At 43.2% G+C, this 26,279-nt stretch overlaps 2 protein-coding genes across 8 annotated transcripts in view; one reads left to right on the top strand and one right to left on the bottom strand.

Annotated features, from left to right (window-relative positions):
- Positions 1 to 311: 311 nt before the first annotated feature.
- LOC122616102 (60S ribosomal protein L8) lies at positions 312 to 1,859 on the bottom strand. Its single transcript, XM_043791401.1, has 3 exons — positions 1,745 to 1,859; positions 1,368 to 1,507; positions 312 to 1,113 (listed from the first exon to the last, which is right to left on the bottom strand). Exons 2-3 carry the CDS (start codon positions 1,503 to 1,505, stop codon positions 481 to 483), a joined length of 771 nt encoding a protein of 256 aa, XP_043647336.1. The 5' UTR covers positions 1,506 to 1,507; positions 1,745 to 1,859; the 3' UTR covers positions 312 to 480.
- A 1,001-nt stretch (positions 1,860 to 2,860) lies between these two features.
- The window catches only part of LOC122618494 (serine/threonine-protein kinase mig-15), a 32,287-nt gene continuing 8,868 nt past the window's right edge, over positions 2,861 to 26,279 (top strand). For 4 of the 7 annotated variants that reach the window (XM_043794968.1, XM_043794966.1, XM_043794965.1 and 1 more), the window contains exons 1-10: positions 2,861 to 3,013; positions 3,643 to 3,776; positions 9,893 to 9,958; positions 22,038 to 22,482; positions 22,563 to 22,805; positions 22,941 to 23,446; positions 23,519 to 23,692; positions 24,257 to 24,277; positions 25,124 to 25,482; positions 25,919 to 26,060. In XM_043794968.1, coding sequence (XP_043650903.1) covers positions 3,699 to 3,776; positions 9,893 to 9,958; positions 22,038 to 22,482; positions 22,563 to 22,805; positions 22,941 to 23,446; positions 23,519 to 23,692; positions 24,257 to 24,277; positions 25,124 to 25,482; positions 25,919 to 26,060 — 2,034 coding nt within the window. In that variant the 5' untranslated portion in view covers positions 2,861 to 3,013; positions 3,643 to 3,698. The remainder of the gene's footprint in view (positions 3,014 to 3,642; positions 3,777 to 9,892; positions 9,959 to 22,037; positions 22,483 to 22,562; positions 22,806 to 22,940; positions 23,447 to 23,518; positions 23,693 to 24,256; positions 24,278 to 25,123; positions 25,483 to 25,918; positions 26,061 to 26,279) is intronic. The other 3 variants (XM_043794967.1, XM_043794963.1, XM_043794962.1) reach the window with 2 other exon arrangements.

The raw sequence follows: 26,279 nt of genomic DNA, 5'->3' as shown, positions 1-26,279 counted from the left end.
TACCCAACACTGGAATTATTTGTAATTTGAGTTGTAATAATTAAATATTTACAACATTCCTCATTAGATAAAAAGCAAAACATGATTTGCTTTCATTTCAAACTAATTATTACAGCATTCTCAAAAAAGAACTACAAATAACCCATAACTATTGCTACCAACATCTTTAGTTTTATATGTACTCAAAAATATACAACAATTTGTTTGAAAACAAGAATTTGCTGATAACGTAATTACCTTATTAACCCAAACAAAAAATCCTAGCTTAATTAAGCCGTTACCCCTTACAAATTTTAATAGCAAACGACGGATAATTTTTACAAATAAGTTTTATTCCGCCGTGTCAAGCGTATGCCTAGAACATACAGATTTTCCATGTAGAATAGCATTTTCTCCCACAGCGCCGCACAGCAGAGCACGACTACTACCCAGATCTCAGGCGGAACCTGCGCCACGCCGGAATCCTGCTGCAGCCAGAGCTTACTTGTCCTTGCTGTCGCCCTTGCCACCACGGATCCTACCGGTACGACGGGCAGCAATGAGACCGACCTTACGACCGGCGGAGGTGCCTCGCTTGACGGTGGAGGCCTTACCGATGTGCTGATGGTTACCACCACCGTGAGGATGCTCCACAGGGTTCATGGCAACACCACGCACCTTAGGCCAGCTGTTGCGCTTCACCTTGTACTTGTGGTAGGCACGACCGGCCTTCAGGATGGGCTTGTCGATACGACCGCCACCGGCAACGATGCCAACCATGGCGCGGTTGGCCGAGGGCACGACCTTCTTGGCGCCGGAGGGCAGCTTGACACGGGTCTTCTTGGTGTCCTGGTTGTGGGCAATCACTGTGGCGTAGTTGCCAGAGGTACGGGCCAAACGGCCGCGATCGCCGGTCTTCTCCTCCAGGTTGCAGATGATGGTACCCTCAGGCATCTGGCTCAGAGGCATCACGTTGCCGATCTGGAGGGTGGCCTTGCGGCCGCAGTACACGAACTGGCCGGTGTGCATGCCCTCGGGGGCGATGAACAGCTCCTTGCGGATCTTGTAGCGGTAGGGGTCGCGGAAGTGGACGACGGCCAGAGGGGCGCCACGGCCGGGATCGTGGATGATGTCCTGCAACATGAAGGTGTACGGTTTGGTTAGTCACAGTTAATAAGGGAAGTAAACCAAGTGAGCGGGATAACTTCTTGAATCTAATTCGAAACAGGTAGTAAGCTATCACAGGTGCTTTAGCAGGTTTCGGCTTAGCGCAAGAAACCAAAGAGTTAATTTAATGCGACATTTAGAAAGTCCTGGCCAAATGGCATAAGTTCACTTGCACAGTGATTGGATAGGTAAATAGGTAATCCCAGGAGCACACTACTCACCTTGACAACTCCGCGGATGTAGCCGGAACGCTCGGCGAAGTCCAGGGAACGCAGCTTGGCGGCTCCCTTGCGCTTCTTCACGTGCGCCTTGAACACGGAACCAGCTCCCTTACGCTGTGCACGAATGACGCGACCCATTGCTGCAAGAGAAATTTACGGGATTAGCACTCCATGTTGCAAATGCGGTTTCACTAATTAAAATGGCCATTCAACGCTCTTTCATAGAAACACGCTATGAAATATCTGTCTTGGTCGACTATTTCGTGATAAAATTGAAATATTCCATGTTTCTTGGGTATAACGTTAAATTGCGAACTGTAAACAACTTCCGCAATTGAAAACACCACCAAATTGTCAAAATTTAGCACGTGGCTTACCGTAAAATTAAAATTTGCCCAATACGACCTCTCCGGAAACGGGGCGAAAAGAAAAGAAAAGAAGAAGAGGTCCTAGAGGTGGGCAGAGAATAGTGTGGCTGCATATGGCGTCTAGCGTGCTGTTAAAGAACGAGCTGTTTCCCACTGTTATTTTTGGTACTTGCCAAACTTCTAAATTGCTAATTTGTTAAATGAATTTTGCTAATATATTTATTGATTCCTATTTATTTATTGCTTTCAATTCAATTATCGAGAGTTTCAGCTATAAAAAGCTCGCCGACAATAAAAATTTCACATTGTGAGGGACTTCACAAGCCAGACAGTTCAGGTTTGTTTTGAATCTTTGTCAAGTCCATATCGCCCAAATCAGCATATTGAAATATATTTGTAAAAGTTTTAATGAGATTTGTATTTGTTATTACAAAACTACTCATTCAATTCGTTCCAATCGAACCATTTATAAAATGTTTATCTATTAATAGTAAATAAATATTAACATTTTTTATCCAATTGTATGCCAATAGATGGTAACAGTAAAACTGGTGGAGATGTTGCAAAACCGGTAGCACTCTGTTGTAGAAGATATTTTGTGCTGTTAACCGCAATGCGTTAATTACACTAGCACACATTTTCAAGACGGCTCTTTGTTAACATACATAATCTTTGATTAACTAATTTGTTTTTTATATAGATATCGCTTAAAATAGTAATATTGATATGTTAAAATAGTAATATTGATATGTTAAAAATGTAATATTGATATGTTAAAATAGTAATGTTGATATGATAAAATATCAACATATCAATATTAATATGTTAAAATAGTAATATTGATATGTTACCATAAATTAAAAACTATACAAATAAAAAATAAAATTTATTTCATAAGGAATTGGCGTTTTGCTCAGCCCAACTATCATCGTAACTAAATTCTGATTGGAATCAGTGATTGTTTACAATTGTTGATTGCAAACTTTTTTAATTTGCAGCTGTGAAAAACGACAGAATATGGGCACACAAATTGCCTGACTACGGCTCGATAAATTTTCGGTATGTGCGCGAATATGAGAACGGTATTCGCAGAGTATTTTCCACTTGCCGATGGTTTAATCTGCCATCAGCTAATTGGTCACACTGTTGGAATCCGTCGGGGTTTTGGCGTCGCGTTAAACGGAAAACCGTTCTGATTTTCACTGAACTTGGGAAATTGAACTGTTCAGCTGGTTGTGCGATGCAAAGGCGATAGGCGCCCATCGCTGTGCGTGAAGAGTACGTATTCGCAGTGCGCCAGTGAAAATCGCGAGTCCTGCGCGAAAACGCAAAACGGAATCGGGAGGAAAAAGCGAGTGGCAGATTTTTTCTGTCTACCTACACAAACACATACGCAGGCTGCTGCGCTGGTGTGGGTGTGTGTATGAGGCTGGTCCATCGGAGCGCCGCAAAAAAATTGAAATTGTGCAGTGTGTGCGAAGAAGCTGATGAATCGACAGTGATTAATAAATGATTTAAGGGCGAGAAAAGATTTTAAAAAGTGCTGGGGAATTATAAGAGCCGCGCCCCGTTTGCCAAACGTTAACTAACACACACAAACACTTCGTCACAAAACACACACACGCACGCAGAGGCAGAGCAGAGAGAAAGAGAGATAGAGAGCGTGAAGAAGAGCGGAGAAGCAAAAAGAGAAAAGTTGTATGACAGCAACAAATAGTTTGATAATTGCACTGGTTTTTTATTGTGGCATTTGTCATTTAGAGCCTATAAAGCTAAAATCGCAGTAAATCCTTTGGCCGCTCCTTCTCCGCTCTTTTTCTCTCCCTATTGTTTTGTCCCCCCACTCCGTTCGCCGTTCCCCGTCTCATTTGCATTTCTCCTCTCTCCACCTCTTTCTGCGTGCGAAGAATCAGCAGCAGCAATTCTCCAGATCCAGAAGAACAACATAAAATAGCAAATCAAAATGGCGCACCAGCAGCAACAACAACTGGCTCCATCGGTCAACTGTTCACTGGACGATATCGATCTGACGGCCCTAAAAGTGAGTCAATAAGCTGCGGCTAATCCATCTCGAATGGAATTGGAATACGACTACAAATAGAACCAGCATTAGGCTCCCCGAAAATAGAGCCCCCATATAGCCCCCTCCCCAACTTTATTCATTAACACGCCTCGCCCGATTAACGTGAAAGTGACCGCCCCATGATTTTTCTCCCAGGTGTGGTCGTTTACACTCCAATTTCCGTTTGTAGTTCGTCGGTTCGGTGATTATTGGGTTTCACAAACTATTTACACTGTCTGAAAGGTGCCACAATTCAATTAGTTTTGTACACATATTGCAATCAAAAAGTTGTTGATTTTATTCTAAAATGCAGCCAATACGAAATCAGTTTGTTCTTTTCTTTTTTGCTTTAAAAATTATAATTTTCAATCTGATAGCGCCTGTATTATAAACAATAAAGTACAAAGTTTTGCAAAGACCCCTCTTTACTTACTTACCACTTGGTTCCAAAAATACCCCAGAATATCGTACCCCACTCGATTGGCCTTTCCAGTCGTCAAACCCTTGAAGGTTTCCCCCGCACATTTATGCAAATTGTTTAAAAGTACAACAAAAGCGAACATTTTCTTTGTGTTCGGTTTTTTTTTGCACTTTGCCATGGCAACGAAAAAAGGTTTTTTTCTGGATTTCCATTCTCCCCCTTGAAGCAATCACAATAATAATCGAGTTGATAAATGCACATTGGCATTTCGATTTCATTGCCTGATAGAAAACCACCCAACTTGGCACCACCCACCCTGTAAGTTTTGTATGTGAGAGTGGTGTGCGCAACTTTTGACCGGCCGGTGTCACCTTCTCCTCTTTGGCAAGCTATTTTTTGTTTCGCTTCGTTTCTCAATGAATTTGTCGAGTCTTAACCCCCTTTCGGCCGCCTTAGCTGCCCCCTTTAACCCCCTGTGGCCGCACGCACTGCCGCATGCGTTTGTTGCCTTTCTCTTTCACCAAACACTCACCACTCTCGGTGGCGGAACGGAACTCACCACGCCCGCCGGCCCCACGTTGGGCGCCATCTCTTTAGCTTTGCGCACCCACCAAAAGTTCAGTTTGGCACGAGTGTGTGTGTGAGTGTCCGTTTGTTGACTCTGCCTGGATGTGGGGGGTGGTTGGGGGGTCGCTGGGGAGTGGGCTGGTGGTGGTGCTTGGGTCGTCGCCTCACTGCTACGGCATGTGCGCGACTGTGGTTGTGAGTGTGCTTCACCCACAGATGAGGTCAAAATAATAGGCTTTAATGCGGTCTTAAAGAAAGTTTCTTGCATGAAGTTCTATAGGTCTAAATCTGGATTTTTAAAGATAATACCATTTGTTCAGGGAGAGATTTACTTGACTTTCGAATACTTACTTATACTTATTGAAAAATATTAAGAAAAACTATTTTTAAAACAAGTGTATATATTCTTTTGGATTAAAGGCTTATTGTCTTTTGGCTCATAATCTTAGTTCTTTTAGTGGAAAAGAGGCTTTGAAAGCACTATTATTGTAGCCCCAACTGTTTTCTCGTGTGTGTTTATGAAAAATTGTTCATAGTCGATGCAGAGCGACGAAGACGAGACAAAAACGAGACAAGAATGAAAATTGTTTAGTTTACTTTATTAAAAGGCGGCAGGCAGAAGCGAGCAGAGCAACACCATGCGTGCTTTTGTATCTACGTGAGTCGCATGTATCTGGATCGCTGTGTGTGTTTGTATCTCCGCTGCAGCAGACAGCTTGAAGATGGCGATGATGTGGATTCGAATGATAATGATGATGAAAACGATGATTAAGATGGGGCATACACACACACACACACACACACTGGCTGCCAAGAAAAGCGGCTACGAACCCAAAGCAAAATCAGCAAAAATGGCAGCAGGCATGAGAATATGAATTGTGATGTGTGTCTTGTTTGAAGTGTTGTTTTTATTTTTGTTTGGCCTTCTCCTCTCGACGAGGAGCGGAAAAGTGGGCGTGGACGTGGGCGGCCCCCCGCCTGCATGTCTGCCATATTCCGGTGACCTGTCTGTGCGTGGCTTTTAAAGGTCATTAAGCACAATGGCAGCGAAGAGAGATGCGATAGCTGTGGAATGTCCCGAAATAGAAAACGAGAAAAGGTCAGAGTCCTTAAAGCTAAGGTTCTTTCTCGAGACTCGAGACTGGCTTGCATTGTGAGGCTTCCGTTCTGGTTTCTGTTTCTGTTCACTCGATAAGAGCTCCTCATTCCTCATGTCCGATAAGATACCACGAACTGCATTCATCAGCACAAATTTCATTAATTATTTCTGGTTTTTACGACTCCCCCTTTATTTGTATTTGGTGCAGTTTCTTTTATTCTCCACTGATAAGCATTCAAACGCGGTTTGTCTTCATTTTGGTGTGGCTGCCACTACTTTGTGTGTATTTCATCCGCATGTGCACTGGAAAAAAACGATCTTCCATCAGTTATATTTAGTGTAACTATGGGGGGCAGATACATAGTATTTTTTACTTTCAAATTCACGAGGACACCTACTTTTTATGGTGCACTTTTAATTGAACTTCATTATTTTAAATCCTTTTCTCCCCAGTGTGCGTTTATTTTAATCAACATTTATTGCATTTCGTTAGCTGTGCTGCGCTGCGATAAAAACGTGTTCGCCCACATTTGTTCGGTTTCCATGTGTCCGTCTGCGCTGCAATTTGCTCTGAGGAGTGGAAAAAATGCACACATGTTTCAGTTTTTGTGGGTTAAATCAACATTGGCCCCGGTCCTCGGGAAAATACTTTTTATAACGTTTCGGGAAGAGGCTTCTCTTCGCTATCGAACGTGTGTTTATAGAAGCAAATTTCCCCGGGGTATTGGGAAATCATTTCGTTTTCCATGTGGATCTGTGGAAATCGGTCGTTAAATTATCAGCTCTAATCAGAGTTGGCCTCATGTGCTGATACCCAAAAAGTAGGTAAATGGGCTTCGTGACGTCAGCTGAGTGCATTCCTAATCGAATTGGCCACGCGACCCACACAAATTAAGCCACCAAAGAGAAATAGTTGGGTCACTGCGAAAAAATAGTAAACACACGTACTTAACTGAATTGGAGATTAAATCAAAGTGAATCTAAACTAAAATAGAGATCGTTTAACAAATATAAATAGTTAGGCACAGTTTCCTTGTTCTAATTGGAATATTTTCCAAGGTTTACTAAACATTACATACATTTTTTCGTAGTGCAGCCACTGCATCTGCATAAGCCAGCTCGATTGAATTGCATGGGCGTCCTAATATGCAGTCAGTCCTGTTTTAAGCCACTCTCCTGCTCTTTGCATTTTTTACTGCTAACTGGGCCAAGCCTTTTGAGGGGGAAACGGGCCGACTGGAAGGGGGGAGGGAGTTCTGCGCTTTTAGACAAACAAAGCAAAACAAAACAACTCACAAAATTCCAGTTTGCCAGGCCGAGCAAACTGTAATAATGAAGCAACTAACCAAAGACAGGGATTTTCCAACCAAGAAAATGTATCAATTGTAAATGTATAGAACTTGAAAATGCAGAACATAATTCTATACAACTTGTTTTATCTAAAAAATAACATATTAGTTTGAAGTACTTTTTGGAAATCGGACTGTAAGATCTAGTCTAACAATATCAGAGGTTCTCCTGAAGCAAACTTCACTGTACCGCCAGCGTACCGACTGCGTTGGTCGGCGACTCGATCTTTCGGCCTCCATCGGGTTGTTTAGTTTTAGTTTTAGTTGTACCCGTTTGGACAAATACAAAAACAAACAGCGGCCGGGGCTACAACAACAATATGAGGGGGGCCAGAGAGGAAAGGCAAACAAAAGGCAAAAAAGTGGGAGAGGGAGGAGGGAAGTAGGCGGTGGGTGGGGAGGGGAGGTGAGGGGGAAGGGGCACACATGTGGCGGCAGCTGGACAATTTCCAAAGAGAGCGGCAGGAATAAGCTACAGTACCAACAACATCCGAACCAGCCTGTTTTGCCTGCTGGTAACTGATAACTGTAACCAAATCTAAACTGGGAAAAATCGAAAATGTAATGTGCAGATCAGTAACTTTAAATGGAAGGGAATTTATTCCTGAGTTTAGTATGAGTTTAAGTTTAGAATGCTCAAAACCCATTAGCTTTCCGCTTGAGATTGAGAATACAAAACTGTTTCGTGATATTTTCTCGCAGTGTGCGATCGCTGACCACCGACTAGAACTTTTTTCTAACGGCTACCTGAACCCGGTCTACTCCGCTCCCCGCTCCCCCTTGACTGCTCATTTGGTGGCATTTGTTTCTGTGTTGCTTAACATGTCAACGCTAATGAGTCATGGAGTGGCGTACCAGCAGATACATTTCACTCGGCGTTTTCATCGTCGTTTTCCTCTCCATTCAGTGAGTTCATTTTTTGTGAATTTTTAATTGATTTTTACAACGTGAAGTAATCAGCCATAAATAGCAGTAATTGCCGTACCGTCGCACTCCCAGCACGTTTCTTTTGTCTCTGGGGCTGTTTTCTCTCTTTTTTTTTTTTTTGGTTTTTGGCTTTTCCCTGCCTTTCCCTTTATCGCATGTGTTTGACACACTTTTCTGGGTCTCGAGTGGTAAAAAAAAGGGTTGGGGGTGCAGCCATAAATCTACTCAAAGCGGCTTCCATAGTTCTTCAGCTTTTCCGACACCCCCGCTCTTAGATTTTCCCCTATTTGTTTATTTCGTGGTTTTTACTTTACTTTTACTACATCTTTTTTTTTGGCTGTTGACTTTTTGTATTTTACTCTCTAATTCCTGCAGCTTAAGGAGCTTCCACCCTGTGAGAAATTATGGCTGAATTTCACCCAGGGGGTGGAAAACTGCATTTCGTTAGGGGGGAATTAAACCTGCATAAGGCTGACAACTTATGATACGCCATAAATCAATCGTTTGAGGATGCCAAGAGTAATAATCCACAATATATTTTCTCAATACCATTCTCCTGTCAATAATGGCTGGATTTTTCCTGGGCGCTTTTCCCAAGCTTGTATTCTTGACTTCAATAAATTTTCCTGCTCGACTTGTTGAAGAACTTTTGCACAAACTGAATTTGGAGCACTACATCTACACTACACTGCATACCTACACTGAAGTTGAGGGATTAGTTTATAAATAGTTAACTATTTCATTACAATAGAACAACATTATAGCTGATATGCATGTCATAGCTCCCTTCTGCTTGCTTTTGTGTTTCTTGGCCAAAGGCTTCATAATGTTATCTTCGTTGTCTCAGGACAATAAGTCCATCATAAAGCCATAACAATTTTCCGAGAATAGATCCATAAGCCTATTAAATCAATATTCATTGGGCACAATTTCTTTATGTGCGCCTCGTGGCTCTTAACCCACAACCTCTCGAACCTTTAAGCGTCAACTGGGCCTGTCGAAAAAGTCAGTTACCTGTTGAAATGGCAGCGTTCTTGTTGTTGTTTTTGTTCTTGTTGTTATTTTAATTGGCATTTGCCTTACCTGTCGTTCTGGACGTCTTTGTAATCCCCAGTACCCCCATTTTCGCTCCTCCACTGCTCCTCCATCACCTGCGCTCCAATAAAAATAGAAAGCATTGTGCCTCCTCGCCCCGCCTCGCCTCGCCTCGTCTTCTTGTTTTCGTGTCACGCCCGTGTCACGAGTGGCGTGTCAATGAACTCGCATGCAATTTGTATGGCTTTTGGGAACCGAGAATGGGCATGAAAGTGGAATAAGGGATATCATCCCATCGGATCTGAGGATGGGGTAGAATGGGATGGTATGGGAGGGAATCCAAATCGGAATTTGGAAATCGAGGATTTTTTATTTTTAGCGCAGTGCGAGTGGCTCTGCGGACTACGGACTTGTCTCTCCTTATTTGTATTGTTATGCCTTAATAATTTGTTTACAAACAACCCAGAAACAAAGGGAAAACCCGGCCTGGTTCGTGTTTAAAGGCTGTTTAAGTGGTGCGGGTACCGAAAAAGAGGGTTTCAAGAGGGGCATTCGAGGGTTCTTTGTTTGCTGTATGTGTTTGGCAGCTGGGCAGAGTGAAATAAAATAAAAAAAAAAAAGGATTTTATTTGGGCGTTTCCACATTGATTTTCCCTAGCTCATCACTCATGTTCTCCACATATTCTCTATCTTTCAGGATCCAGCTGGCATCTTTGAGCTCATCGAAGTTGTGGGCAATGGCACCTACGGTCAGGTCTACAAGGTAAGCAAATCGTTATATTTTATTAGCTCCTATTTACTTGGCGCTTCTGTGGCTATTTTCGTGCTGATATTTTGCTCGTGTGAAGTTTTTACGGCTTTCTTTTCATAAGCAAATTTTCGCCGAGAGAGCAATGATCTCAGACTTTTGGCTTCTGCGAGTCACTTAGTCTCTTTATAATTAGCAATCGTTAGAGTTTATGCTTGACTGCGTTTCGCTTTAGTTTTGCAATGTTTTCTTTTTTGTTTTTTAAGCAAAAGCGATATGTATCTGAGTATCTGTATCTTCAGGGCGACGCCTCATCTTCAGTCGTGTTCTGGTCGCTTTAATTAGTTTGTGTCCGCTATGATGTCTAATAACTTAAAGCGGCTAACAAAACAAAAAATGACTACAAGCCAAAACACAAATGCCGAGAACGGATTCTTCTCACACATTAACACATTTTTCTGGCTCTACGCCTGCCGGGTTAATAGTGATAGTAGAGATAATAATAGAAGGAATAAAAAGGGAGGTCAAAACTCTTCCAATTCGAAGTACGAATGCCCTTTAAAATTGAGTTTAATACGTTCTATGTTAGGCAATATAAAAACACAAATATTGGTCAACTTTATAGACACCTTTTTCTCTAAAAATTAGAGTTTGTTTACGAATTTAGTATACCTTTTTGAAGGGTATCAGAAACAACAGGAACAATCATCATCATAATCACGCAGCTAAACAATGCCTTGACTTTGTGCTTGTATTTAAATTATAAGTTTAAAATGTATCTGCAAGATACAATTGTGCAGCAGCAGCAGCAGAAGCGGCGGCTGCGGTACAGAAATAGACATTGCTTTTGTAAATTACCGTTAGCTGTTGGAAAATCAGAAAAGGCGGAAAAAGTGTGGCATGCGCCGCTTGGGAGGCCAACGGCAAGTATTGGTTGTTGTTGTTGTGCCTCTTGGGCGTTCATAGTGGTGCTGTTGTTGCAGTTGCATGTTGCTGTTGTTGCTGTTGCACTTTGTGGGGGTCGCCGCCGGCATCTCTGTGATGAATGCAACCAAATTGAGTTGCCGTTGCTGCTGGATTTGCCTCAAGTTGTTGTTTATCGCCTCTACAGATGCTAAAGTATTTTTATGCCCTCGAAGTGGGTAATTTGATTTGGAAATAGGTTTGAAGCTGCATAAAAAGGAGTAATTTCGGCGCATAAAGTTTTACAACTTTTACAAAAGTTGGAAAAGGGCTTGTTTTTTAAAGTCAAACAAATATAAGAGGTCTACAATCAACAAGCTTTTTAATCGTTCGCATTTTATAAAGATAAGCGTTTTAGAAGTGTACTATATAAAACTATACAATGCAAGGCCGAGAGCTTACAGAAGTACCTGAACTATAATTTCACAAGTTTGTGTATTGTGTTTGATACCTCATCTAATATAAGCTCTTGCACTAAGTGAGTTAATCATCGCAGAGTTTGCATGGCTGGAGAATGAGTAATCAAGCCAGTGTATTTCCATTTCTACCTTCAAGGCTATTATACATGGGTATTCATATATTCATTATCTCCTTTTCATACACATCTATTTATATTCAATTCCTCGGAATGACCAGCTCTTTCACGTGTGCCCTTATAAGGTTCTCCAGGTGGATTAAGCTCTATCGCTTACACCATTTCACGAAATTCAGCTGTCAATCAGTTGGCATTGGCAGCTTTCAAAAATCTCTGTAATTTCATATGTATGTTTATGGCCTCAAATTTTGCCAAAGAAATGCCAGTCAATTGTAATCTCCCACACAACTCAAGTGGTTAGGGTTTTGCAGATCCCTTGAACCAATCAGATACACTATTATATATTGATACCATAAGAATGTATTTTTCTGCGAATTGAAAATGGAATAAGGCACAAATCTTGTTTACTGTGTAGCCGCAGTTCTTTGAAAACTTGTTAACTCAATCCGGCGACGTCTTTGGCGCTTTAAGTAGTTCATTATTCCGCAGTGGCCGAGCATCTGTGTGAAATTAGCATGAGTAATGCCCCCAGATACTTTGTGTATCTGATTCTGATTGCATACTTGTATCTGTATCTGTAAATGTATCTGCATGTGACTAGGAACTCGAACGCACTTAAAAAGTAACGGATGCGGAGTCCATCCACTTGCTCGCCGCATGTCTCATTTCGTTGGTATTTACGAGTATTTGGCAGTGGTTTTAGCCGACTTTACGCCGATTGCTTACTAACTGACTGACTGTCCAACCGGTTTACATTCGCTTTGGTTATTGCTTTTTGGTTATTAAGCCGCAATTCGAGGCGAGAGCCACCTTTTTGGCCCCAGCAGCTTATCAAACGTCACAGAGCCGTGTTGACCAATTTTTGCCATTTGGCCTGCTGCCTGCTTAATCATAATTTCATTTTGGTCTGGGTGTTTTTTCTTTTTGGGTATTTCGAACAGCATTCGATGCGAGTTCCAGTCAATGACGATCTTTAGCATGACTTAATTTCGTTTCTGGGAATCTTTTCGCAAAGCTCCATTGATTTATGACTATCTGTCTCGCCCGTTTCATTTTCGCTTTCATGTTTGTTTTGTTTAGGGCACTTCCGCTTTATTGATAACTCGATATTGCCACCAACTGCGCTGAGTGTTTGCCTTTTATCGCACTTAATAAGCTGGCCAAACTGTCGTCCACTGAGTCAGAGGAGCTGAAATCGAATGGAATGGAATCGTGGCGGAGGAAGGAGTGGGTTGGGGATGTGGGGGAGGATCGTTAGCCACATGCGGTTCCGGGGAACACGTACAAGTGCAACGTGTTAACGGACTTATGCCAAGTGCACTGATTTTTTGCTGTGGGAGTGTGGAACTTATAATGAGAAGTCTGACTTTAGACGTGGTCAACTGGAAATTGAGGACGGTGGCCAGGAGGCAAAGTTCAGACAAAGAAACTTTACAAAAGTTAACAAATGCGAAAGAAGTTTACTTGCACCGTAGCTGTCAAATATATTTCTAGTTCATTGCTTGCTTTGTTTCACAAAAAGTTGGAAGATTTGTTCTTTACTTAATGTGGCATTTTGTTATCGCTAAAGAAATATTAATATAGCTGGAAGATTATAACTTATAAATGAAATTACTGAATTATTGAATACTTGAACTGTACTTAATTACATATAATATATGCGTCATGTTTTGAATGCTCTAAGTGCATATGAACGTGTTGGCATCCAAACGACACACACAAAGCCCAATTTCCGCAATGTTTATAAATGTTATTTTTGGGGCTTGGCTCCCGTTAGTTTCCGCCCACACAGTAAAAACAACGACAGCGGCCCACAGTTGTCGTATAATTAACATTTTTCATAGCTGGGCGAACTTTGACCCAATTACGGGGAACTCGAGAAGGAAGCAGATGGATTGAGGAGGCTTACGAGGGGGTGGAGGAGTCAGAGGAGGAGGAGGAGTGGGCTTCGGAGGAGGTGGAGCTCCAGTTGGAGACAGACAAGTGCAGACAGCAAGACCACAATACATATTTATGAGCGAGACATGATAATAAAGCACGCAAGCAAATAAATGGGGGGTATGAAATTAACCAACGGCGCAAGCGCAGCCAGGCAGAAAGAAACTGACTCTGAAGCTGAAGCTAAAAACTGAAGCTAAAGAGGCAGAGGCAGCAACTGCAGTGCAGGGCAGTCAATAAAAATAACACACGACAAGCCAAACATGCAAAATACATTAAAGCCAATAAACAAATCAAGCAGGAAGCCACAAGCAAGAGCCATAGGAAAGACAGCGGAATACAAAGGAGAAACTACTACTCACTCACACACAAAGGCTTTGGGCCCCATAAAAGAGGCGGCAATTAGTGCACGAGTGCCCAAAAAAGCATAAAAGGCTCTCTCAATGTCACAGATATAAAAAAAAGCAAAAAACTAATTATTACGCAAATAGTATCTGTTGGGTAGGCTCCAAAAGCATTTAAGCAAACACAAGTCATTGACACGTTCACAGAGCACCGAGCGGGTACACGCAAAGAAAAGCTAAAGGTATAAAATGTAACTAACTACTACAATTACTATAAAATTGCTATCTGAATCTAATCTTAATCCTAAAACTAACTGCATTATACTAAGGAAGTATTCGCTTTAGATGTACTGCCTGTATTCAAATTTAAACTGCATTTAAAATGAACTTGAGAGACTATAACTTATCCTTAGTTTATAGCAGTGTAGTGAAGTCTCCTTTCTCTTTCCCTGCTTCACAAAAATTTAAATAATTCCCTCGCTATCTTTAGCCATTCCCTGCATTTTCTGCGCTATTTCCCGCTGTATTGTATTGTATTTTTAGTAGAGGTTCACTAACTCTGCGATTGCTCTGTATTTTGGCTTTTGGTTATTCGGATTGCTGATTTCGGGCCGGCTGCTTCGCTTTGTTCGCTTAATTAAATCTCTAGCCCTGACACTTTTTCATTGACAAGGCAACCTGTGCACTGCCTGCCCCCCTCCACCCCCTCCCGCAAGTTTTGTGCCAAAACAATAAATGGGATTTTGGGTTTGCGTTTTCGAGTGTTTTCGCCAGGTCGCCAGGTGCGAAAATAAAAGAAAGGCACATTTTGCTAGCCGCAGCAAACGGCGATGGGAAAGTCATCGAATCGGAGTCGTGGTGGGGGAATGTGGCTTACACATAGGTGTAGATGGTGTGTATGGTTGTGTATATGTGTGTGGGCACCCAGTAACGACCTTGGGAAGTTGCGCCTCTTCTTCTTGATGGCCAGTGAGTTGGTGTCGAAGCTGCTAAGTTATGCATTTTTTATAATCAGTCTGCGTGGGTTGCTGTTTTTTTTTGTTTTTTTATTTTGGTGGTCTCGCTGTTTTTATTTCGTTTTTAACAGCTTTTGTTTTTGACTCAAATTATATATGCGTGTTGGAAGTTGAAAATTTATCACTTTCGAAGGCGGCGTGTGAAATTTTTGTGGTCTGCCTTCTCCAGCTCCAGCAAACTGAAACCACAAACACTATTAAAAAAGAGGTTGATCAAAGGTCGGGCATTTGGCCATTAGATTTGGTCGAACAACAAAAACAAATGTGGAAGTGCTACCCTATTTGATTTGCTAATTGGTTCATTTGGAATACCAGGAAAATCAGCTTATACGCTAGAATTCGAGAATGTATATGAATATGAAGAGTTCTGCTTAACAGGGGAATTCATTTTTTCTTTATTTCTTTATCGCAAAAACTATGATTCACTTAGAAAGCTTTTGCGATGTGTTTCGCGAGCATCTTAACTACATTGAAATAGCTATCTAAGTGTAACAAAGACTTTGTATAACTTCCAAAATATTGATTCAAACTCAGCCCGCTTCAAATGGCTTTTCCTCAGTGTTGATGGACACTTGACCTACTTTTCCGAATAAACTTTGAAACCCATATGTCCAAATTACCGCCCACAAATCAGCAAATGAGATAGCTCTCTTTATCTTTATGTTTGGCCATTATTCAGCAATTGCCACAAGTATGGCTTGTTGTTTTTTTGCCTACAAGGTTAACTTTGGCAATAAGCAAACGTTTTAATATTTATGGTTTGATTAAATATGCAAACATTTCGCTGATTACTCACAGATTGTTTTACGGAATTCCATGATTTCGTTGGCCACTTTTGAGGCATATTTAGTTTTGTTTCGCCAGTCTATTTTGTTGTTGTTGTTTCGTTGTTGCTGTTGAACAATTAATTTATGAGTGAAAGTTTTGCAATTTTGCATGCATAATTTGCTGCAAGCAACAGAGAAAAGTCTTTGTCTTCTTTCCAAAGGGAAATAAAACCTATCTAAGCGATGATACAGCCCTAGCTTCTTCTGTAGCTGCTGGCGGACCCTTATCTGCATATTGACTTATAATGTGACATCGGAAAATGTATGTGTATGCTTTATTGTCCCTAGTATTGTCCATATAATTGCGCACACAATCGGGGGAGAGATGGGAATACACAAATGAAAAGCGAACCCGTTGACCCGCAGTCGTGTTGCGGTTGGAAGTTTCTGTTTTTTCTTCTTTTTGTGGACCTCCCTATCTGTCTTTCCGCTTAATTCATTTAATTTCCAATTACCGAAATGGGGATCGCAATTTGACAGCTCTGGAGGGACTCACTCTTGCTCTCAATTAATTAGAATATAAACCAAGGGAAGTAATAACACACAAACACACACGCACACACCCCTAAAAATGATGGCCGCTTCGAAGGGAACCGGAAATTGTTGACACGCAAAAGTGACGTCATTATCGCAAAACACAATTGTGTTTTATTGAATGGCGAGCCCCACATATGCCAAAATTATCTTTTGGCACATTTTCATCGCTCGCTTATCTGTGGCAAATAAACACTTTGGCCGTCAACAATGAAAATAGAGTCCATGACTCAATTTTCGAGCCAGAATCTACTGATACGACAATCTGGCCATGCAAATTGTTCTTGTAATTGTGAGTGTGATTGCCAGTAGACTAATGCTCGGTGAGTCTAATGAATAAACCACAATTGTGCTGGTAATTGATTGGGAAATAGGGGGAAATTGTTCCGATTACGAATGTGGGTAATCGTAAATAAGTGTGTGTGAAATGGGATTTATATGGTTTATTTTTATATATGATTTATTAGGGGGAAAATAAAAATGAGTGACAAACTTAAATAGTTTATTAATGGCTTGCTGTTTTATTGATCAATTGCGGTTATTTTCTTTGTAGTCACAACACATTTCTGGCTAAAACTCGATTTATTCTCGGGCAATTTGCTTTTAGTGGCGTACTATCAGTTTTTAAATTGTAAGTGCCAAAATTACATTTACCCCGCACTTGGCACTTTGGCTACGAAAATAACTGGCACATCAAACAACAAACTTTGACTAACTAGGTTAACCAGGTGGAGGCTACGGCAGCAACCTGGCAATAATACAAAATGGAAAGCTTTTCCAAACACTTTGAACTCGGGTTCTCCTGGCCCAGCTCCACGCCACGCCGTGCCACTCCACTCTACTCCAGGCCACTCGAACTCACCCGCTCACTCAGACACACTCCTCTGCTGATGGCTGGGAAAATTCAATTTAATGAAATGCAGCCAAGTGCTAAAAAGCCTGTTAAGTGGTTCAATGAACGGGTGGGTGGGGCAGGGATGGAGCGCGGCGGCGTAAGTGCAACTATTGGCCTGGCTAACCTTTGACCCACCCCAACGCCGATTTGCCCGGAAACAGCGCACTTCGAGCGCTGGCCAAATGTAAGCCACATATCTGGGCACAAATTTAAACAATAATTTCAAGCACTATTGCTCCTTCATTGCTGTTTTATAGCCCAGCTGCAAACACTCGCACACCAAACGAGGGTACTACAGTACAGTAGGCCCTCACTAGACAGTACACCACACACTCTATTTTTCCAAAAAGAAATCCTTTCGATATCTGCCAAGCCTTAATCGGAAATATTAATCAACCAAAGGAATTTCCAAACTATAACTAGAATTTTCAATTAAACAATGTAGTCGCTTACTGACTGTAGCACACCTACGAGTTTTCAAGCACAACAAAAACGTTGATTACCCGGGTTAATCAACGAAACATACAACAATTGCTAATTGATGAGCGTTAACCTTCCCGCTGCCCCGCCTCGTTGCCCCCTTAACCCCAGGGTGGCCCACCTAATCACCTTTCAAATGGAGTCTACAAATTTGCACACCGATCAACTGGCAGCGCAAAAAGCAATCGAGATGTAGAAAAACTATGCACAAATGTTGCGTAAGTTGGCCAAACGCAGCTGTGTGTTGCTGCATTACTGCACTGCTGCTCCGAACTGGAGGTTCCCAACTCTGTGGGCCAGTGGGGCAAACTGGAGGCTGTTGCCACTCGGTGGGTTTTGGGTCGGTGGGTTTGGTGGGTTACTTATGATGCCTAAGTCGACGCATCGCACGGGCGTGGTGCTGTTTTGCGGTTTTCCATTCGTACTCGAAGTCGGATCTCTGGGGCTCGCAAGTGTTGTAATTGAATTGTGTGGTATGTGCTGTGTGCTGTGTGGGAGCTGCAAGATTCAGTTGGATTCAGTTGCCACAATTAATATGCCCACAAAGCTCAATGGAAGGTGTCAGCAGCATGAGCACAAACTAAAGTAGAGGAGCAAATGTGGTAGTACCATGTGGTTTAGTTTCCTTTCGACTTGATGTGGTTGGAACTCTTTGGGTTACCCAATACCACCGACAGGTGGATGGGTTAATCAATAAAGATTTCATGCAAATGGAAGAAGTGGAGCAGGAAACTTGGGAGATAGATTCATGTTTATTGGTTGATTGCATAAATTCTAGATAAATTAAGTTCTGTGACCCATTTCCCTCCTGCGACCCATAACATTATTTCCTATTTTCCTCGATTTCAGCTATCTGCTAATCTATTCAAAACATTTCCATTTCATCGTTTATTTTCTTCTGCTGATCGTATAGAACACATGTTTGTTCGGTTCATCAACATCACTGGGGTTTTTTTCTCCTTATCGCAAACGGAACACAATTTCTTCCAGCTAAAGCCAATCGCAGTTTTATTTCCCCCGTGTATATGGTATACAAAATGCACTTCCCTTTCTCCGCTTTGTTTCAAGCGATTTGCGTGCCAAGTTGGGGCAACTTGAAAAACATGTCCAAAAGTTGATATTTTTGGGCCACTTTATAGGGGAGGCACTTGACAGCATTTTCGCCTCTTATGCAACGTCAGTTTCCGACTTGCGTTTAAATATTTATTTTTTTTGCTCTCTTCTGTTATCAGCCAGCTTGCAGGCCAAAATCATATTTTTTCTGTCAGCGTCTGTTGCAAATTTTTCTCGCATTTTTTCATTGCGATTTTTGTCGACAAGGAGGCAGAGTAAAGTTTCCAAATGAAGATATTGCATTTGCTTCTTACGTATACTTTTCGCGATCTTATTTATACAATGCTTGTGAGAATATATATCCTCCCTTATTATGCATTTTTCTATAGCCACTGGTGCAGTTTACGGCGGACCTGTGATTTTTGCAATACAGAATTAAATTGGATTTCAAAGAAATCAAAGGGAAAAAGGGTAGCTTAGGTTAGAAAAATGGTTAGGTTATTTTGTAATCTAATAACAGTTGAAATTGAAACTCGCTTTGGTATATTTCTAGCCCTGTTCTGTTTTATTTTTGAAATATCTCCACAAGACAGGTCCACCCTAGCGCCCAAGTATCTGTATATTTGTGGCATATCATCGGGTTGATTGTTTTATTGTTTGGGTTTCTTTTCACGCTTGATTTTATTTGCGCCTGTATCCGTATCCGTAAATGTATCTGTATGTGTATCTGTATCTGCATTTGTATCTGTGAGTGACAGATACTCGTGCTCGGTGTGGTAATCATAAACCATCTCTTGTGCATAGGTAGGCAAATCCAAACCCGAATCGGACAGCTGCACCACTCGACTCGACTGAGCTTCATGCCATTGTTGACTTTACCTTTAAAACATTTTCTCATTTTGATTATATTACAAATTCAGCGATTTTTCTTCTTTTTTTTTTTTTGTTTTCCCTCGGTCGCGGAGCTTTATATGGCAAAAGGCTTGTCGTCGTCGGTCGCAGTCAGTGGCTTTGTTTATTTGTTTCAGCGGATTGTTTAGCTCTATTTGCTTTTGGGCTTTTAAGAAGAAACCGATGGGAGGTGGAGAAATGCCAAGGAGAGTGCGACCGCACTGAGTGATTCACAAATATTTTCTTTGTATTAATTGCGGCAATCATCTTTCTTCTTCGATTACATACATAGCTACGTGGCTCGGGGCGGATTTTGAACTCACTCAAAAATCAAAGACGACAATTTCCAGCTACTTACCTGGTACCCCAACAATACCCCATCGTTCCGTCTAATCGATTTCTCTATGCACAATTTTGTTCTATTGCACAAGTCAGGCTCCATTAGTGCATGTCATTAATTTGCATAAAATCTGCAGCACAGTTAGAACCTGATGATGATGCGATGATGGCCAAGACGTTCGCCAGCTCCTTTCGCTTGGCCATTTTTTTAATAACGTTTTGATGGAATCTAGTCATGGTGTAACGCCTCGTCTAACTATTCAATAAGCGGAAAGAAAATGACAGGTTTTTGCACACAGAACTTTGGAGTACACTAGAAATAATGGTGTGGCGTATGCAGATTATCATCTATTTGTATATGTTTCTATAATATTACTATATATACAGAATGCGAAATAATGATTGGATATGACTGCTGTTAGGTTTAAAAGCTTCAGGAGTAAACCGAACACCATTTCCCCCTTAAAAAAAACATATAGAGCTGAAACAACGTCTATTAAAGGTGCCCGAAGTACACCAATCAACCCGAAGCTATTCTAGATATAGATCAGCGCAGAGATAGAGTTTCCAAAGTGTTTTCCCCCTGTGGGTCGCAAACCAGAAACCAAATCGTCGTAATCACCCTCTTAAAGTGAACATCGAAGAGCCGACGGGCAACATTTCATACCATCCCATCATACCGTACCATAGGCAGGCGCATCGTCATCGTCCGACTATCGTCACTTAAATTGTTATCATCTCTCGTTAAGCATTTTGATTTATGGACGGGGCCGGAGCCTGATGCTCCTGCTCACTCAATTAAAACTGTATTAAATGTAAAATGACTTTAAAAGCGGCTTAGGCGACAAGTCAGCCGCAACGGAGATGCAGCCGATGGCACCCGATGGCCGCTGATGTAGCTGATGAAGCTGGGAGCGCTTTTTGAACCCAGTAACCGGTTGGGCAGGACAACTCAATCTTGGCCAGAAAACAGAGGGGGTAGAGAATAAAAAACAATTTGCGAGTTTGATTAAAGTGGCAGGCTAATTGAAACTAGTTGGGGTTGGTCTGAGCACCAGCACTAAACGCCAAAGATGCAACGTGACTTGCAAACTTTGGAGCTCGTGAATCACTTGTTAAGTTCTAAGCATTAGTAGTCCACAGCTTGGAGAGTAGATTTAATAATAAAGATTGACTGCTTTTAAAAGACACCACACTCTTAACTCATAGAACTTTCCCAAATGCAGACTGCAAACTCAATCTGTCGCTACTCCAATGACCTCTCAAGCTGGAAATAGTTAAGGGAGTATTCATTTTTCTCAGTGCCTCAATCTTTTTTTTTAGTTTATCCCCATCCAGGTCCTGATTTAGTCACCTTCGTGGCGCTCTTGAATAGATATTTGTGGCATGTTTACCTTAACTACTTGACACTCTGATTGAGCAGACACATTACCCCACTCGAGGTTGATGCTCCTCTCCAGACAGAGTTCTCTGCCCTCCACTTGCGCTCCTCCTCGTTGCGTTGCCTTCTATTGTTTGATTCCATTGGTGGAGTCGATGGCGATGGCGTTGCCGATGCTGCCGTTGCGCCTGCTTTTGTTTACTTAATCACTTTTTATGCGTCGCACTTTGTGGACGCTGGGCGGGAGTGCGGGGCGAGGGGCCAGACCCACAGACCATATAAAATATATAGAATATACACAGCGCTGCACTAGCCAACGCCTCCATGGTCGTCGCCAGCGTCATCGTCTTGTTGTCGTCGACGGCATAATGGAGCTGAATGGTGCTGAAGTGCATTAAACAGCCTCAATGCCGCTATGCCGCAATGAACCAAACAACCGAGCTCTGGAAACGCAACCCAGGCCTGACCTCCATCATGGCCAGTGCTCATGACCAACTGGGTTCGGGTTCTTGGGACTCGAGTATATAGATTAGAATAGAATAGTTTTAAATATTCAAAGCAATAATTTCCGCATTCAAACTCTTAGCCAAACTCTTACATTTGGAAACAAGCGAATATTATTTAAATTGTCATAATGCCAGACAGTGCAAAAAACTCGTTGGTATGTCAGTTGAATTCCAAACAAAAATATGAATATATGTACGTCACATATAGACCCGTCAACACATACCATTCGTCACTGGACCTCATTTATTCAAAGATTAATCATATTTCACGCATTGAAGAGTAAGATTTTGAACATGAACAATGCCGAAAACATTTCGCTTAATAGTTAAAGTTTCCGATTTTATCAAAACTTTGTTTTTAACATGTCCAATTCTCGCTTTTCTATTCACAGGGCCGTCACACGAAGACTGGTCAATTGGCTGCCATAAAGGTGATGGACGTCACCGAGGACGAAGAGGAGGAGATCAAGCTGGAGATCAATGTGCTAAAGAAATACTCGAATCACCGCAACATTGCCACCTACTACGGTGCCTTCATCAAGAAGTCGCCGCCGGGTAAGGACGATCAGCTATGGCTGGTGATGGAGTACTGTGGTGCTGGATCGGTGACGGATCTGGTCAAGTCCACCAAGGGTCAGAGCCTGAAGGAGGAGTGGATCGCCTACATCTGCCGCGAGATCCTGCGGGGCCTGAGCTACCTGCACTCGAACAAAGTCATCCATCGCGACATCAAGGGGCAGAATGTGCTCCTCACCGACAACGCCGAGGTGAAGCTGGTGGACTTTGGTGTGTCCGCCCAGCTGGATCGCACGATAGGCCGGCGCAACACATTCATCGGTGAGCTAAATGAGTCACCTGCCACCGACGATCCTACCTGCTAAACTGGCTTTCGTCCGCTTCTCTCCCCCGCACCATAGGTACTCCCTACTGGATGGCCCCCGAGGTCATTGCCTGCGACGAGAATCCCGACGCCACGTACGACAATCGCTCCGATCTGTGGTCGCTGGGCATCACCGCCCTGGAGATGGCTGAGTCACAGCCCCCGCTCTGCGATCTGCATCCGATGCGCGCCCTCTTCCTGATTCCGCGCAACTCGCCACCCAGGCTCAAATCGAAGAAGTGGTCCAAGAAGTTTCACGGCTTTATTGACACGGTGCTAGGTGAGTCATCTGCTTTTACTTTACGAGCATGGTAGCAAGAAACTCTTGGCCAATGGCACCAGCTTTTTGACTCATGCTATTCCACTTAACACAATCCCATAAGAGTCATAACTAAGCGTAATGTTTCATCAACAGTTAAGGACTATCACCAGCGGCCTTACACCGAGAACCTGCTGAAGCACGGCTTCATCAAGGACCAGCCCACAGATCGCCAGGTGCGCATCCAGCTGAAGGACCACATCGATCGCTGCAAGAAGCGCAAGCAGGAGAAGGAGCGCGAGGACTATCGCTACTCGGGCTCCGACAACGACGACGACGAACCGCAGCTGGCCGGTGAGCACAGCTCCATTGTCCAGGCACCAGGCGGCGATACGTTGCGCCGCAACTTCCAGCAGATCCAGGAGGGTCGCCTGGCCGCCGAGCAGCAGCAGCAGCAGCATCACCTGATGGCCCAGGCGCAGGCCCAGGCGGCTGCCGCCCATGCCGCTGCCCAGGCACAGGCGCAACTCCAGCAGCAGCAACAGCAGGCTGCGGCGGCGGCAGCAGCGGCGGCCCATGCAGCACAACAGGCTCAGCAGGCCGCCCAGCAGCAGGCGCAGGCCCAGCAGCCCCAGGCCAATCGGCAGCCAAAACCGCCATCGGTATGGAGATGCTGCATAGCCTTGCACATTACGCTGATTAAATGCAATCACTGAACTTTTTTTGTTTTGCAGCGCCAGCAGGTTGAGGAGCCGGGTCCGCCGGCACGGCCGCCACAGCGCCTGATCGTGGTGCCGGATCCGCCGCACGCCAATCGGCCATTGCCACCGACCCCCAAGTGCGGCGAGCCGGCGGGACAGACGCCGCAGCAACAGCAGCGCAACTCGCAGAATAACTTCAAGCCATCGGTGCGTATCGGGCGTAGATTAACAGCGAAAGGGCAGGGCCGATAAGGCGGCAATCGGGTAATCCGATCTCATGGGGAGGTCTCCAGAGCAATGACTTCCAGTCGAGAAAGCAAAGCCCCAGCTTATAGTTACTGAAAAGTGCCCAAGGATGCCTCATCTCTGCCCCGTAATTTGTAAACCCACCCCGCCCTCGTTGTAGTTAGTTTTTAGTTTGGCCCATATGTAAACCATGTAAAAGTCGATACCATGCCATATCTTATCCTAATTTATATCTCTTTTATTTTCATGTTATGTGCGCCTACATAATCTATATATAAATATATATTATATATATACCGTATACAAATATGCATTGATAAACCCGTATATACCATATGCGCCACATATCTGTCGATTTATGATTTGACTCATGTGTGCATCATCCCGTTGCGCCGTTAAACCAACGTATGATTTTCGAACCGCACACGATTACGATTACAACCAAACAAACACTTGATATTATCAAAAACACCACAACAATCATGACTACTACTCCTACAACAACAACAATAACAACAACAACAGTTACCACCAAGGAGACCTGAGGTATGTCCTACGATTTTCAGTTGAAGCCTGTCGCATCTCTTCTGTTTCGTTTACTGCTTGAGTTTCCTATAAAGTTTGCATACATTTGAAATTGGAGTGCGTTTCAGAAGTACCTAACCTTGAGGAACTGCATTTTGATAAATGAGATAACTGGTTTAAAACTAACATATATAACTTTGGCAACGCACTCTGCATTGATTGTTTTCCACTTGTGTAGCCCCAGAAATCCCCCTTTTGGACCTTAGTCAAAATTGCTGTAACCGGAGGTACACAAAAACGCCTTGTAACTCTCGAACCCCAAAACCAAACACCTATTGCACGTGCCACTTTTGAACTAAGCTTCCACAGCGCCAAGATTGCATAACTCAACCGATTTGACTAACCCCCCAAGTAGATTGATACTAGAGTTATTGAGCATAGAGTTTCCTGTGTGATTGATGCGTTTCTAATGCTGTTTCGACCAAAGTGAAGTGCCGAAACGGAACTTTACATCCAACTAACGTAGATAAAGACTAACAACCGAGCTTTCTAACCGATTCTATGTAATGCTCTACTGGATCCAAAAACACCTTTTCGCTTGGCGTGATCGTTTGATCGTTTGTTTTTTATCTATAAGTACCGTATCGGAGGAAAATCCAATCTAATGCTCTCTTACTTCTCGTTCCCATCCCCCTCGAAATAAATCGAAAACCCGAAAAACCGTGGTGTCATGTGCAATTCAACACACACCCAACAAACTACACACAACCAACTACACACACACACACATACACACACAAATCCTCCTGCCCCTGAAACGAAAACAACAAACCAAAAAACAAAACAAAATGTATTGTAAAACTGTAGGATCATTTGGATGTGTTAGCAGCACAATTAAGTGAATTGGGCGTGGTCTTCTCCCAACAGCCACAGCCGCAGACGGCCGCCGGTGGCCAGGGATCCCAGCAGCAGGCTCAGCCGGAGGCGCCGCCTCGCAACAATCGCCAGTCGAGCGGTCTGTCCTCCTCGGGGGGATCGGCATCCGGAGGCGGCGGCTCATCCAAGCCGGCCGCCGCACTGCCGCAGCAGTCGAACAATCATCTGGGCCAGCCGGTGAATCCACTGGATCCCTTGGACAGCAGCGATTCGGACAGCGAGCCGGATGAGCCCAACGATCGGGCCAGGAACGATGGCACTCTGCTGGCCAGTGATCCGCCCAAGCCACTGTAAGTACATGGACAAAGAAGGGGCGTGACAGTTTGCAGCAAAATCCCACCAATCGATGATGCAACCAAGTAGTTCACTATCAAGAATCAGTCGACAGGGATCGCAAGTAAAGATTAATTGAATTCATATATATGATTTTATTTGCAAGTATTATAGCACAATACAATCTACTTGCGGTCCCTGATTAGAAGCAACACATCATCTCTCTATTGATACTAACCCCACTTCACAACATTCTTGTCTCTCACTTATTTAAACACCTCATTGATTACCCACCGCCCACCTACACCCTTCCACTTCCACATTCACTGCCACTCCCATTTCATTTCCATTCCAATTTCCATTGTGAAACAACGATTTGCCGCCCCTTTTTCGTTTTCGATTTGTTTTTGGCTTTTTGGTTTTCGTTACGTTCAGACCCGAATTCTCATATAGGCCCGGCTTGGGACCCGTCTCCGAGGACGCCAGCACGACAACGCCCTTGAGTCACGGCAGCGGCGGACCGCCCAACCGCCCACTGCCGCCTACGCCCGACGACGACGACCAGGCCGGCGATCGGACTTTGATCATGAAGCGCGTAAGTTGCACCCACATCCTCCGAGCTCATAGCTTCTATATCCTTACATATACACGTACTCACGTACGAGTACGATTCTTCGTTTAGTTTAGTTATTAGTTATTAGTTTTGATTTCTACCGCCACCGATGAGATGCGATTAGAGAGGGCTAGGGCAGAATGAGCTTTAGGATAATTGATAACTGCATTGTGAATCGGTGACAATTGTACAAATTGTAAA

Source organism: Drosophila teissieri, chromosome 3L, assembly GCF_016746235.2.
Source record: "Drosophila teissieri strain GT53w chromosome 3L, Prin_Dtei_1.1, whole genome shotgun sequence".
NCBI lineage: Eukaryota > Metazoa > Arthropoda > Insecta > Diptera > Drosophilidae > Drosophila > Drosophila teissieri.
Note: the sequence above shows the minus strand (reverse complement) of the source record. Positions and strands in the feature narration are given on the sequence as shown.

What these genes read in the sequence shown, in the direction of transcription:
- LOC122616102 (XM_043791401.1), bottom strand. Translation starts at nt 1,505, where the DNA reads ATGGGTCGCGTCATTCGTGCACAGCGTAAGGGAGCTGGTTCCGTGTTC. An exon ending in ACATCCGCGGAGTTGTCAAG is followed by an intron (nt 1,114 to 1,367) that starts GTGAGTAGTGTG and finishes TTCATGTTGCAG; the next exon opens with GACATCATCCACGATCCCGG.